The following is a 16,250-nucleotide window of genomic DNA, read 5'->3' as shown; positions in this document are numbered from 1 at the left end:
TTTTTACCTTTTCATTCTTTTTAAATTAATATTTTTGTTATCGATTTTTCTAATTGTTTTTATTCTACATTTTTACTTCCTAACTGAAATTTAAATCTTTTTCCAAAATATTTTCATCCATTTTGTAGTTATGATATTTTCATTTTAATATTCTTGTGCCAGCACTCTTTTTTAGGCGTAGCTTAATACTCATTTCTGGGTAATCACTGTTCTTTATTCTGTGTCATTCATACTTCTTTCCAGAAATAAAATAACTTCTGAAAGATATGACCAGAAGAAATATAAGACCTCCTAGAAGTATAATATACAGAAGCGGAACCTTCCTCTAACTGGTTCCTCTCCTAAACGAAGCAAAGCTACCAGCACTGTTTTTATCTCAGAATCATAAAATGTTACGGCTACATGGTGAAAAGGATAGCTGATGCAATTGTTTCCTAACCACTGAGACCGGAAACATTTCATTCAGATTAATGCTGAGAGAAACGCATTTTTCCGAAATACGTAGCTAAATCTGATTAGGTCATTAGGCTCCATATTGAATGCCTAATCATTAACGAGAGAGCTGATTCTATTTAGAATGATAACGATCGCAATATTCTTCAGTCTAGTTTCTAAGATACCATGCTTCAACATTAGTCTACCCCCAAAGACCGCTTTGATGAATTGGTAACGGCTTGAGTTGATAACTTATATCTTGTTGCTTTTCTTACTAGAATTCAGTAACATTTTTCAGTCTGTTCTGTCAGATTACTATCAATAGATAACAATATTTTGTTTCTAGATGCGTTTGTTTTCTATATTAGCGTTACTGAGCCAGCTCCAGAGCCAATGGAGTATTCCAAAATGATACTACTATCTCTTACTATTTCGATCTGAGAACAGTCAGAATTATACTCAGAATATTGGTAAATATTCATTTATGTTGTGTTAAATTTTTGCTAATTTATTTTTCTTACTTAGTGCTTACGTTAGTTGGTGAACATATGAAAAGAAAGATTTTAAGTAGAATTCATATACTTTAATGGAAATAATAATTCAAAACCTTACTAAATATTATATGTTTAAAATCATCATTCTATACCTTCCAAATCGTTTTTCGCCTGAGTTTACATGACGATCAGAAAACTGTCTCTTAATTTGAGTTAATATATTGATTATGAAATTATCTGAAACCCTGTCCTCAAATGTTGCAAAATATATTATTAACATTTTTTTTAATAATACTCTTACAAAATTTGCCATTTTTCTTAGATTTATATATTTTATTACAGGCCGAGGATTAATCAATTCACCGAGAGATCCATTTGTGAAGATATATTTGCTACCAGACGAAGAGAATTACCATCAGTCAAAAATTAGGAAAAGGACTTTGTCGCCTAAATTCAACGAGACGTATGCTTTCGATGTATGTTGAATTGTTTTCTAAGTCTTTCTTAGTTTTTCTTTCACTCTTATAACGAGGAGAGTTAATGAGGTCACGCCAAGCATTGTTTAAACTTATGATCACTTAAAGCAGAAACATTAACAATTATCATAAAATTTCATTAATATGGGTTCAATTCTCAGTTGTTTCTCTCATTTATCATAAAATTCTTCACACTGCCAAAATCAAAATGGATTACATCAACATACTGGAGAGAATCAAATAATACATGCCACTGTTTTTGATCATTTTTATTTGAAGAATCCTAACAAATAATTTCGAGAATTAAAAATGGTTATAAATCAATATTTTTTCTTGTGAAATAGTTAAAGAAAATAATAAATAACTATAAAACTCAAATATAAAATTGTTAGATATAAGTATACGTTCTAGCATTTTCACAAATTTTTATAAATGATTCAGAATTAAATACACCACAAAATTTCCTTTAAAACTGTATAGTGACAAATGCATCTTTATACATATTTCTTTAGCAGATAACATCACGAATCAACATGCATCCTACATTTTTAAAAGTAGTTCTTCACAAAAAGAAATACTTTTTTTATAAAGCGGAAACTTTTCATTCTGATTTTTGTTATCAGTTTTTAGAAAAACGGCAGACACAAAGACGAAATATAATTGGCTATTTTCCAAAAGCGATTTCAGTTTCTAACGTTCAGCAGAATAGTTTTGTTTCGTTCTAAGCCTGTGGCATTGATTACGAAACAAAGTTATTTTGCTTATTGTTGGGATTTTTCAAACTATTTTTTAAGAACGAGCTTCTGGTTCAAAAAGCTAAGACTAGCTTTCTGGTTTTGAAATACAAAGCGAATAATTAGTGTTTAAACGAAATGTATGCCGATATTTTTCTTCGTGGAATAGATTTTTTTCAGAACATATATTATTATGGTTTTACTAGAAGTTAATATTAGAAAATCTGTTGGTATTGTTATTTTTTAGTTGTGTTCACACTTATTTCGCTCACCTTTAAACCACTGTCACATCAAAAGGCGGGCTTAAATAAACGCCATGTTTTGATTCAAGGATTTCGTTATATACCAACTTTGAAGGGTAATTAGAAAATCTATTGTGTAAAACTTCAGTGATCCAAAATTATATTTATCTTTATTATTATTGTCATTATTTTCTTTCTTAGAATAGTAAAATTAAGCATTTGCTAATTTTTTTCCTTTTGTTGATTTTTTTCGTTGATTTTAATAATACAAAAGAATTTTTTTTATGCTTGTTTATATAATTGACTACAGATTATTATTTCATATTTATGAAAAGTAATGGCTCTGTTTAATTTTCGTTGTTAAAAATAAAAAGATTCGATAACAAATGGTGGCAACACGTCTATAGTTCTGAAAAGATTTTACTGTCATGCGTTTTACTGTCTCTCGATATAATTGTCTGCCATGTCCACCATTTTCTGCCAATTTACTTGACGACATTGTACATCATCAACACGGCAGTTCCTATTGACTCTCTCAATGATCACACTAAAACAAGGATAATCTCCTCGCTATTGTTTTAATAAATCTTTGGCAGTGGATCTTTCATTTGGGAGAAGGCATAACAGTCACACATATTGAGTTGAGTACTGCGGGTAGTTTAGTACTATCATTGCCAGCGTCACAGAAAATCCGTGGCAATGTTTGTAATATAACGCCGTATATTGTTGTGTAGATGATGGGATTTATCACCTGAGATGCTATTTGCATCCAAAGCTGAAATCGACGGGGGAGAGGGTTCTGATACACCCAACCTATTCACCTAATATGAGTTACTGTTACTTTGATCTCTTCGCCGAAGTGAAAGAACCACTCTGAGACATTCATTGTAACAGTAGAGTTATCCATGCTTTACGGCACTTGCTGCAAGACATCAATAGAAGCGATTTCTCTGTCGTTATTTAAACTAATTTTAATTTCCGTTTTCTGATGAAGTAAACAAAATAGTAGAAGTGGCAGAAATATTTAACATAAATAACGTGCTTATTAAAGCAAACATTACAACGGTTACTTGTAATTCCAGAGAATTTTTGCCTTCTGAGAAGGTTCTTGTCTTGAAAAGATGGTATCTAATACCACTGTTTTCACATTATATTCACAGAAACGCCAGTCTCTTTTAGAGGTGATCGTGTACGGAGGGTAGTCGCATTACAGGCTCACTACATATGTAAAACAGTACAATTTTTTATTTGCATATATCTTCGCTTTGTGTTCAAGATTCTTGTCTCTCCTAGCCTTCATTAATTTTACTTAGTTGAGTAATTTGTCAATTCAAAGCGGTACTCTGCTGACTTATTTTATACCTTACCCAGATATTAAGTAATCTTTGAAAATACAGAATTAATAAAAAAGCAAATTTAAAAAGTATTAAGCATATAATTGAGATATATGGGTTACAAGGACTAAAAAAATTACATTATAAATTAAGATTCCATTGCACCTTGTACGGACTAATAGCAAATAACACAAATTATAATTTCAGTAACAAAATGTTCATTAAAGCATTCTGCTCTCTTTTTCATTTCAATATTCATTAAAGAATTCTGCTGTCTTGAGACTTAATACTAAAGCCTAGTAATTTAAAATAAACTTACAGTTATCAGGAAGATCTCAACTCTAATCCTATGCTATTAATCAACTGATACTGCTCTGCATCTATCTCTATAACATTTAAATAAATTCACATAGTTCTGGAGCAAGATTGAATTTGAGAGAAGGAGCATAGAATGTAAAAAATTTGAAGCTATAATGGGTTATGCATACAAGTATAATTTTCCATTTTTAAAATAAAAAATTAACAGTTATGTAAAGGAAGAACAATTAATTGTAATATTAGAAATTTTTACTGGATTCAGATGAAATACTGTAATGAAGGAATTTTTCCTACTACAACCAGTTCTACTTTTTCCCCAAAGTTAATTTAGCAGGATAAATCGAATTCCGTTTTTACATGGTTTATTTTGAACTAACACGTTTCAAAAGACGACCTTTAAAAAGTTCGATTTAAATACAGCCGAGTCATACATTTATTTCAGAGAAACAAACATGAAAAATGTTCACTGTCCTCGTCGGGATTCGAACTCTAGACCGCTCGATTGCTAGCCGGACATACTTCCAATTACGCCACGAAAAGCAGGAGTAATGAAGGAGAGAAATCCCTTACAAATTTAGCTCTTAGAAATAACTTAAAAAGAGGTTTCTTGGATTTTACATTTATAGTAAATATTTTATTTTAATGGAATATTTTTAAGTAATTTTGGCCAACGTAACTTCACAGCTGCATAACAAGCTTTCTCTATTTTACACTACAAAATGTTTTCTTTTGTTTACTAAATTCTTAAATATCTCAGCTTAAGATAGTTAAGCAAACCTAATTACACTGATGATTATCAAATGTATTAAAATTAGTTTGATTAGTACAAAAATGTATTTATACAAATATTTGCAATGACTACTTAACTTTAAATTAACACCGCAGATTTACAAGGAATTTTCCATTTTATCTTCACTATGTTGGCACTTTTACACGTGTTTAAATTTAGAAACATTTGCATATTTCAAGATTTAAAAAATAATTGCTTAATTAAATAATGTTGAAAGAGAGATAAAAAAAAGACTTAAATATGATTAATAAGAAAAGACTGTAACATTTGTATTGAGCTTTTTTATGTAGCTTGTGTGCTATTTAGCTTTCCTTTTTTTCTTTTTTTAAACCTATTTTTAATGTGAATTCAGAATAAAGTATGTTTCCTTTTCGTCATTTCACTGATTTGCCCCTCTGGCAGAGTAAACTGGCTTTTTCTTACTACTCAGTTTAACTGTATTAACAGCAGCCGCTATGAGCAAGTTAAAAGTTCTGCCTTTTACCGAGTAAAGTATTTATACAGCTTGTTGACATTGAAACTGAGGAAGAAATTGCGTAGTTTCAAATTGCGAATACTTTCTTTTTTTATAGGAAAGAGAATATTATTGAGCCTAAACTTGGACGAGGTGTCTTCCATTCAATATTGACTTCTAATAATATCTAGAGTTAAACAATTTATTAATGGGAAAATCCAAGCATTCATCAAAAAACAATTATCTTAAGAAAAGACCGAAAATTACAAAATAATCTGTTTTTGAGATGATTGTGCGCATATAAATGATGGCTATATTAAATGAGAAGCAGTATACTATAAATGAAAACTGGGAACGTTTATAATTCCTGGATGTAAAATGTCATTGATTTCATTATGTTTTGCACATATGGTCAGTAGATAAAAACTTACTATTATTTTATTTTCTATGAATGTTTTTATATTGGTCACAAATACAACTTAAATTATTTTTTAGATCCGCTAAGTAAAATTTTCGTATAGTGACTTAACGGAAACGCTAGGGGTAAAAAATCACATTTAATTATTAGACTCAAATACCAATTATCTCAAAGTTTTAAAACCAGCTTTTGAATTATTCATTTTTATTATGAAAACAAACGATTTTAAAATATTACATGCAAAAATAATAAAAATGACTTCATCTCTCGTGGAGCAAGTTATCGGGGATCTGAAGTAACCACAGAATTTTGAAAAGTTTCAAACCTTTTGATTAAAAAAGAATTTGAACTTAAATGCACGTCTCGTGCTTGACAAGATCAGCCACCATTTGTGGCGATGTAACTTTAAGTAAAAGTCAGTTTTAAAAGTTAAGCTAAGTCTAGTAGTGAATACACAACTGATTTAACGCGAAGTCGCCTCATTACTTCTTACCGGAGTAACAATTCAAATATCAGCAGCAATAACGCAAAGCCGAAGACTTACAATCTTGTCATAGCTGGCGAACATAGTAATGCAGCCTCTAGAAGCAGAAAAACGCTCTTTTACTTAAATACTCTCAAAATGCTTTACAATTCTTCTGAGAAAACTGAAAAGGGAAGTTATAGTAAAGATCTAAATCAGCGATTCTCTACGCAAAAGCAAAATAGGTGGTACACAAAGAAACAAAGTATTTTTAACTATTAAATTAAAAAATCTCGTGAAGAAAAAGAACAATTGTTAGAAATTTCCTGTGATTTCAAAAATAACTGAAAATTTCAAAAATAACACACTTGTTTACTTTTGGCTGAACCGAAAAAAAAGAATTTAAAGGCATTTCTAATAAAGCTATTAAATTTTTATTGCCTTCTTGCACAGCCTATTTGTGTGAAAAAGGATTTTCTTCCATGTTATATCTGAAAAATAAATACCAAACAAAATTAAAAGTGGATCCTAATTTACGGTTGAAACTAAGTGAAATAAGACCATAAAGAAATTGATCTTTCTTAAACAGGCCCAAATTTCATTGTAAATTTTAGAATTAAAGTATTATAACTTAAATTTTGATAATTAAGATGGCAATCAATTTTTAATCTAATATTATTATGCGTGCATATTTATTACGAATATCCAATAGGTTGTGCAAATGGCAAAATATCTTTTTTCTTTTGAGAAATTGAAAAATAATCATTGTAAAATGTAGTGCTGGTACTAAAGCTTTTCAGTTTTTGTTTAGATGGTAGACGTTAGTCAAAAGGTTGAGAACCGCTGATCTAAATCATAACTGATGAATTAAAATGACAATAACCCTGCAATATAAATATATAATATAGGTTTCATTCCGACGAAACATGTAAATCATCACACGTTAATCAACTTGGTTTAAGGCTTCAAAACATTTTCCCTTGACAAGTTCTGTTTGAAGCATTAAACAAAAGAGATTAAGTATAATAATTAATATTTTTGTTGTTTGAGATTTAATATGCAATTAATTTACATTATTTATAGTTTTTCTCTTTTAAATACAATTTTGTTTTCAATTTGGTATTTTTCTTTTATTTCTGTTTTACTACTTTAACTTGTTTCCCGTTTATAATAGACATGAAAATCAATTATGTAATGCGGCATTTTCTTTTTCATTTTAGTTTCTAAGATTTTTAGCTTATTATAGGTTTGTTAAATGTATGAATACTTACTTTGGCTTAATAAAATTATACTCGTAGATACGTATTTGTTGCTAACTTTGGTTACCGATTCAACTTTCAGCTAGCGTGAATTTACCCACAAAATGTCTGAATGGCTCGGAGCTTTATTGTGTCTATTCTGTATTAAAGTAACTCCATTTCATAACACTTATTACTTCGTATTTGTATGCAATTCCCTGTGTATTAAAAAACACTCTTCTCTTTAATACAACAAACAAATAGAGAATAGTTTAAAGATTACAATTATCATCAAACACTTTGATGTTTTGAAAAGAAATAATTTTTGGAAAGCTTTTATAACTTATTCATATTTTCTTTTCACCGAAGAGTACTTGTTTATAGTCTGTATTGGACAAAAGATATACTTAAGGTTTTCTTACTGCTGAAAAAAAGATAAAGGCACCTTTCCACTGATTAAATTTGAAATCTGAAGCAAATTTGTTTGTTCGGCATAGAAGATCTAGTTTAAGAATTTCTTATTTCTTTGATAAACCGAAAAGATAAATTTAAATTAAAAACATCTAACGCTTTGAAGATATATTTAATTTTACATTTAAAACTACGGCTTAAATGAATACTGATATGTTCTTTGTTTGATCACTTAAAGGTTTAAAATATTTGTAAATAAAAAATAAATCAAATTATAAAGGAACACGTAAATGTAAAATTTTAAACTAAGCAAAACAACAGCCTTATTTGATTCTGAATAAACCTTTATCCCTTTAGAAGGCGGTCAGACATATTTTCTAGTAAAATAAAAATTCTGCAAAATGGGAACTTAAACTTACTTGGAGACGACTTTCCAGTTTTTCTTTAAGAGCTCCAACACGCATCGTGAGACTTTCCCCACCCTTCTGCCCCTGCTTTGGCGTTGTTTTTAAAAGAACGTTTAAAGAACGTTCTCGGAATTTATAGTGTATCTTCGTTACACCTTCAGTAGGAAAAATATGAGGTTCTAACAGAACACTAGGAATTCGATCTGAACTAAGAACTCTGTAAGATGAGTTGCCGTTTGAAACTTTCCTTTGTCATCTTCCCATCTGCGATAAAGAATACCATCTCGTAGATGAAAGGAATTCCATAAAGCCCAGTATCTTTTCGTTGAAGCGTCCGTTCCTTTCCAACTGGGAGGTTCATTCCCAGTTTCCATTAACTCTATTAACGATCTGAATTCAGAATCTTGCATCTGAGTCCTTTCTCAGTTCTTCGCTGCTCTAGGAATTAGTGTCTGGTGTTTAATTTCTCCCAACACTGTTGTGTCTTCAAACCCATGTTTTCTCTCATTTCTTGAATAGGATTTTCACATTTCTGTACAATGCTTTCTTGAACGAGCACCAGCATTCCCATGCAAAGTTTCTTTGCTATGTCGAATATCTATGGCATATGCTTATAGCCGCTGTATCCATTTTTATCCTCTGAAGTTTTTGGATTATGTAGCGCCCTTAATGAAGCAAGATTTGTGGTGCTCAGCAAGAATTTGCGGCATTACAATTAAGTGAACGTGTTCTTACAGTGTTCTTACATTTCAAACATTTCAAACATTGAAATTTCTTCATTAGAAATGCACTTTTGAAAGCCTAAACAAAATCCATGCTTCTTTTAAGAAGTCTGGATCTGTTCTATCAGCCACATATACTGTGTTCAAGACAGAAACTTGATATACAAATTCGTTTACCTAAGCACTAATAATTTTCTCTCCATTCGCAGCCTGTAGAATCAAAGATTGAGCAGTACACAGTAGGTTTCTGTCTATTTTCCAGGCTACTTTACAGTTATTTGCGTTTGCACCGACGTCTACAGTCATGCTATTTATTTCTCCTTCGACATTCAAAGCATGATTTTCACTGTGAAATGACGATATCTGTACAGCACCGAGAACTGAGTTTAACAATAATTTCTGCTCCTTTGTATGATTTTTAACGCATCCTTTTATTCACAGTACACTTCCGTAGCTCCAGCACTTTTAATCCATTATTTCTGTTTATTTGGGTCTAAAATGCTTCTACTACCTCCAGTGTTTTCGTCAGTATTCTTCACCTCTTTCACGATTGAGACTTCTGCGGTGTTTGCGCTCCTTACAGAACGAAGGTCTCTTTTGCTGGCTTTCTGTGCAATCTTGTCTTTCATGACATGCGTAAACGTATAAAGTATTTCTCCCGCCTTCTTAGCATGCTTTCGTGGTGTGGTGGTCTACACTGGCGCGTATTCCAGAGGTCCGTGGTTTGATTCCCGGCGAGTGCGTTGCTCATTTTTCATCTTGTCTGCTTCCAATTAATCTAATGTCTCTACAATGGCGTCCGAACTAAAAAGGTGCTGGATAATGATTCTCCACACCCAGGATTTGGCGATTGGGTCCCCTAAAAAAGAACCAGTCGCCCTTTAAAAGAGAGTTTATATAAGGTATTTCTCCCGCCTTCTTGGCATGCCTTCGTGGTGTGGTGGTCTGCACGCCTGACGCGTATTCCAGTGGTCTGTGGTTCGATTCCCGGCAAGGGCGTTGCTCAATTTTCATATTTCACGCTTCCAAAAAACGTCCTAATGACTCACAAACATTTTCCTCAGATCTACTTTGTCCGCTGTTTAGAGTAGAAATCGGCAAAACTGTTCTTTCACGAGATCAGATCAGAATTATTCGTTCACTGAATTGAGTCAGTCTTTTTTTTTTTTTTTTTTTTTTTTTTTGCGATTCATTGCTCTAACAATAACTTTGATGAATAACATCGGAAACAGGGAATGAATAAAGAGCGGTTTGCGAGGATAGAGCGAAGAGCAGAAAGAATTGAATGAGCCTGTTCAGTCGAACCGCTAACTCCCTTCACTGACATTTTCACTGATTTAGGTTTTAGAGAGTTTTGATACTCTCTAAAACCGCTTTTCTATGAAGAATTAACAGTAAAATTTTGGAAATAAAAATGTTCAAAGAGTTGGAAATGATGAAAATTAAACTCATTTTTAACATAGGGAGAGAAGCGTTTCTTGATCACCTAAAATGGGAAATCAACTTGATGGCATGCTTCCAGCAAGAGTTCTTGATAGGTGAACTCTAAAAAAGCAACACCAAAATGCTTTATTGTCGAGTCAGGAGGCTCGCTCAGTAAAGTAAATCGGTTCTTTGAATGAGTTAGCGAGCTCACAACCCATATCTAATTCGGTTTGCTAGTTGTAAGTCGTGGTCCCTTATAACATCCATAAAATACTAGATACTCAGTGGGACTTTAATTTCCCAGCTGCAATCCGAAAATGTCATCTGAGATAATTTTTCGATGACTGCTATTAGTTCTTCAACGATCTCACCTGAATTTTGTCGGATCTTAAGCTGCACTAAGTGATAATCTTTGAAAAAATTTCTCCCAAATTACAATTTTAAATCATCGGTTAAGGCGTCAATAACTGAATGTTTCTCATCTGAAAATATCTGTAAGGTGTCTGTAGCCTCATCACGTAAAACAGCAGCCAGATGTAAGCCTTTGGTGATGGTGTCCTTTTGATTTGCCAGAAAAATCCTTGTATTCAATATCAAATTGCGTACTGTATAAATTCCAAGATAACTTCTCTTCATTATGGCGACAGTTAAATTAGGAAACGAAGAGACTGAACCAAGATGTTGTACACAGCAGGATAAAATGAAGCATCAGTCACGGAAGGGTAAGTAGGAGCGTTTTTTACAGATAAAGCTTTCGCAGAAACTTTTGTTTTTAATTTTTGGCATTCAAGATCAGGTCTGCCATAAAGTATGTACGTCGTACCCATGGGGAAAATTACAAAATCACCTATGCAGCCAGCCCGTTCGCCGTGATTCGAAAGTTGGACTGAACTACGAAACACAAAATATTGTATAATAGTTTAATACAAAAAGCTGCACTGGAATGAACAAATTTGCTAAACAAAAACTTAAACTAAGTATAAACAATTAGATTGAATTAATCAATTAGATTGAAGAATAATTATCGATTGGCGTATACTGCTGTTCAGTGATTATATTTTCACAGAAACGATTGTGTATTGTTCACAATTAACTGTCTTGGTAACTCCAGAACGAATGTCTGAAAATGCAGTGAATTCTTATATGATCGAAGTATAAATCCTGACATAAATTGAATGATCGAAGTATAAATCCTGACATAAAGCCGTTAGATAATTTTAGAATCTTTGTAAATCAAAGTTAAAAAAATCTGTTGAACAGTAAATTTAATGTTTCCAGCTGCCTAAATATACTGACTACCGAGGCTCTCATTAATGAAACAAGAGTAAAATATTATGCTCTTCTTTCACCAAAAAAATTAAATTAAATAGAAAATCATATGCGTTTTTCTTGAACTTTTATTTTTATCACTTTTTCTAAAGAATTTATATTTTGGAGCATTTATGTTTAGCATGTTTCAAAACTTATTTCTTTGACTTTTCATCAAGTGCTTCTCATTAATTCTTTTGTTCAAAACTCCTAACAGAATTTGCATGTTTCTAAGATTTTCTCAAAGTTTTCCGCTTTTCCATACTCTCGAAATTTTTCTGTTTTGCAGCTTCTAGTTTTCCCAAGCAACTCATTTGCATTTAAATGGCAAAAACGAAGTGGTCAAAGTTGAGCATTTTCCTGCTGAGCTTGTAGAGACAGACCAGAATTTTTCAAGAAGGAAATACATTCTTTCCCTTTGTTTAGGATTCCTAGAGCGTTTTGTATGAAATTAATGATATTCGTCATTTTGCTGGAAAAAAAACTTTTTTTTCGGTACTTGAATCTTCCTCTAAGTACGTCACTTGCGTTAGTTGAAAATGCAATTTAATTTTTTTTAAAGAAAAGATTTCCCGTGAAATCAAAATATAATTAAGCTATGAAATGCATATGTCATTTTTACAGTATTGCGATTTAGTTCATTTATTTTATTAAATTTGAACAAAGTATTGCGAAATTATATTTTTGCAAAAATGATATTTCTAAAATTTAAAACTGTTTCTGCATTCTTGAATAATTAATAATCTAAATTTTCTTTAAAAAAACAATACGGTAATTTTTCCTTACGCAGCTTTAATAATTAATCAAACATTTTCTTTACAGATAATAATTCTTAAGCGCAGAATTCTTTTTCTGTATTTCGAAGTGAAGTATAATAATAAATATTATGAAGCAATTAATGATCGTTAATGATGTTGACTTCTTTCTTTATATATAAAAAGTAATTTCCTTCAGTTATCTTAGCATTAAAAATTAAAATCGAGTGCTTATAATACGTTATTATGAAATTCCACTGAATTTTATGTTCCAGTGTTAACTTTATTCAGCTTTTTTTCAACTTTTTTAACTTTTTCAGTTTTTTAAGTAATTAAATCTATTGCTTTTAGATTTCTTGTTTATCTGTTCGCAACATTCAATAAACAACTGTTGAGTAGACTGACAACACGAAGCGGCCTTAATACGATCGATTAACAGGAAATATCAGATATTATGTAATAATCGGAGATCGGCGGTAGTTATTCACTGAACAAAAAAACATTTTATGAAAAACATCGCACAATCAACGGCAGGTATAAGTATTACTCACCGAAACTTTCCCGCAGTTTAATTTTTTTAAGTTTAATTTTTCCCGCGGTTTATTTAAGTTTAACTTAAATATAATAGTTAATTTAAGTTTAAAATATATAGATATATATATATATTTTAGTCATCAAATTATTTCATTGAGATACAAGAAATACTGTTACAGTAGTAATGCATCATATAAAGCAGTGCAATATAAAAAGAATTACATAAATATTACAAAAGAAAAATGTATAGCTTTAATAGTTTAAAGCAAATGCACAGTAAAAGGTACCGCAATGAAAATTGACAGGATATAATGCTAGGTATGAAAATTTTTCCTAGCTTTTAAATAGTGATGCAAGCGATTTCTATGTGTCACGGTCTTAATTCAGCAAAATGCAATCCGTTACGTTTTTCAATTACAATTTCGAATTACTTAAAAAACATCCAGCTACTGCAGTGTGCAAATTAATTGAGACAAAATGATTTTTTTTATAATTTATGTGCACCTTGCACACATACACAAAAAAAGGATCAGTTCCATATCTTCCGTTCTACTCGACCGACTGCCGAAATTTAACTTGCGTTATCCAAGTTTCTAAGTTGCATAAAGCGCAACTTAGAATATATATTAGATTTATATATAGCATTTTTCTAACATAGGTATTTGGTCATAACGTCATAGTGAGCTTCTACTGAATAAGCATGAATTAGGGTCTCCACAACATGTTTTTACTTCTTTTACCATAATTTATGTCTGTTTATATGTATGTATTATAAGGTATTTCTCCCGCCTTCTTAGCATACCTTCGTAATGTAGTGGTCTGCATGCTGGGCGCGTATTCCAGAGGTCCGTGGTTCTATTCCCAGCGAAGGCGTTACTCATTTATTCATTTCATTTCCTGCTTCCAAAAAATACCTGATGTCTCTGCAGTATGAATGTGATCAATTTTTCATCCAAAATAACTCTTATATGAAAGTTCCAAAAATTTATATTCTCCATATTTAAGCTTCTTTCATTCATATAAAGAGTTGATTTATTTTGTAGTACATGAAAGGGCGTAGCATCATTCGAAAAAAAAAACACTGCTGTAAATAAAAGCAGTCGGTACCTAGACGCATTCGAATGTGATACTCCGAATTTTGAAGCCACCATGTTCATAATCCCCATTGTTTTATTTATGTTTCTTTCTTAATCTTCTAACGATCGAAGTTATTTTCTCTTAGTGCGATATTTCAGACTGCAGACATTGTAGCAAATTAAAGCCTCATTACAAATATCGCTATAACGTGTTTCAAAAAGTCCAAGTTCACTTAAAAGTGAAATATCTCAACTGATTTCTTTAGGATTTCCTTTGAAACGTCCTATATTTTGAATGTAGTTAATTTATTGTTAAAATAAATATTCTGATCCAGTTGGTTAATTGATTATTAACAAAGCACATAAGAGCTGTCTGCCTTAAAAGGCGCAGGACTTTCTAGAGGAAACTGACTTGCGTTTGCGTTACAAAAAGGAAAATACGAAGACATCTCCATAGACAGTTCATTTGCTGGAAACCGAAGATAGCACGAACTACGAGTATTCACCGAGTTTAACTCCACTGTTTCTGAGAACTTAGACTGATGTTGTTTAAAACACTTGTGGCTCTCTATCACTGCTTCAATTAAGTGCAAGTAACACTAAATCACCTGAATAAATGTGTTAGATGTGCATCAGGTAGCATCTTTGTTTCTTTTGAATAAAAAATAAAATGTTATATTATAGAAGAAGAAAACATTTATTTCCATTAAATGAAAAAAGAAAAACAATGAAAAGAAATGGATTTTTAATCAGAGTTAGAATATTTTCATTTTCAATCGATCTACACAGATAAATAATATTTTCTTATTTCTGAATTTAGTTATTATCACTTCTGAATTGAAATTATTCTTACATCTGAATTGCTTTCTTGAAATTATTCTTATTCCTGAAAAATTACTTTTTTAAAACCGGTTAAGTGAGGGTTAATTAATCAGGTTGCGAATTAACCGGTGCTCGTCTAAAGAAGTTAAATTTGTTTTTTGCAGAACAGTAGAAAAATTACTATCGCAAACCATCAAGATAAAGCACAATTTCTACGAGGAATTTTAAAAAAAGAAGAAAATGCATGGGATAACAGTAATGATGTATACGGTATCACAATACTTAGAAGTTGTTTTCATCCACAATAGTACGTAATGTAATTGTACATAATTTGGAATATAGAAACATTATTAAATCATCAGTTAAATGTAAAAGAAGTCTATAGATATTAATTCTTCTGTTTCCCATAGATGCCTATGGAAATAAAGTAATATTTTTAAAAAATTTTGTTTTGAAATATGTTCTAATTTTTAATGCTGGTATAATTGACATAACCAAATGAACTGTTTCTGTAGATTAATCTTTTAAAATAACGGGTAAACTGATAATAGTATTTTTCTATAATATGGGTTATTCCTCTTTCCTGTTCATATTTTTTCGTTTTTGTTGAGTTAACCGAGACTTTGAATTAACCGTGCACATTAACCGCGGTATTACCCTGGTTAATCAAGAGTCTTCTGTACTTCGTATTTTACTTTACGTTGTTCTAAATATTAAATATTTTTATGTAAATAGTATGCTTCCAAAATGATTAGAAAATAGTTCAACGATTAAATTCCTTCAGGTAATAAAGATAATCCTTTGCTTTTTTCCTACGTGACTGAAATTTTTCTGTACCTCTCACGCAGGTCACGCCGGAGGACATTCCCAAGAGAACCTTAAAGCTTTCCGTTTATGATGTGGACAAGCGCAAAGTCCGTCATTGTTTGGGTCACGTGATATTCCCTTTATCGAAATCCGATTGGAAGACTGGAGAAACGATTTGGAAAGATCTCGAGACAGCACCTCAGGTAAGAAGAAAACATTTTTTTTTTTAAACTAAACTTCCTTTTCATTCCTTATATCTTGTTACATAAAAAACATTAACAACAGTTGAAATAAAATTCCAACTAAACATTCCCTTATTTCTTTTTTTTTTATTTTATTCTACGACTGGTTTTTTAATAGTACAAAAAAAAGTTTTACTTGTTTCATAGAAAATATACTTCCTGTTCATTCCTTATATCACGTTACATAAGAAATATTAATAACAGTTGAAATAAAACTCAACAAACATTACTTCTTTTTCTTTTATTTCTTCCACTAGTGATTTTTAGCAGTACAACTAAAATTTTACTTGTTTCATAGGAAATTATCCTATAATAAGGAAAGCATGTTATTTACAAAGTCTAGCT

General features: G+C 31.2%; 1 protein-coding gene across 3 annotated transcripts in view; it reads left to right on the top strand.

The window, feature by feature from the left end:
- Window positions 1-16,250, top strand: part of LOC118187628 (synaptotagmin-15-like) — a 384,376-nt gene that overhangs the window by 352,926 nt on the left and 15,200 nt on the right. For all 3 annotated transcript variants that reach the window (XM_085822538.1, XM_085822539.1, XM_085822540.1), the window contains exons 5-6: window positions 1,272-1,405; window positions 15,705-15,866. In XM_085822538.1, coding sequence (XP_085678664.1) covers window positions 1,272-1,405; window positions 15,705-15,866 — 296 coding nt within the window. The remainder of the gene's footprint in view (window positions 1-1,271; window positions 1,406-15,704; window positions 15,867-16,250) is intronic.

The sequence above is a fragment of the Stegodyphus dumicola genome, chromosome 8 (assembly GCF_044657685.1).
Source record: "Stegodyphus dumicola isolate Sdum_Otavi_A_Nest chromosome 8, ASM4465768v1".
Classification (NCBI taxonomy): domain Eukaryota; kingdom Metazoa; phylum Arthropoda; class Arachnida; order Araneae; family Eresidae; genus Stegodyphus; species Stegodyphus dumicola.
Note: the sequence above shows the minus strand (reverse complement) of the source record. Positions and strands in the feature narration are given on the sequence as shown.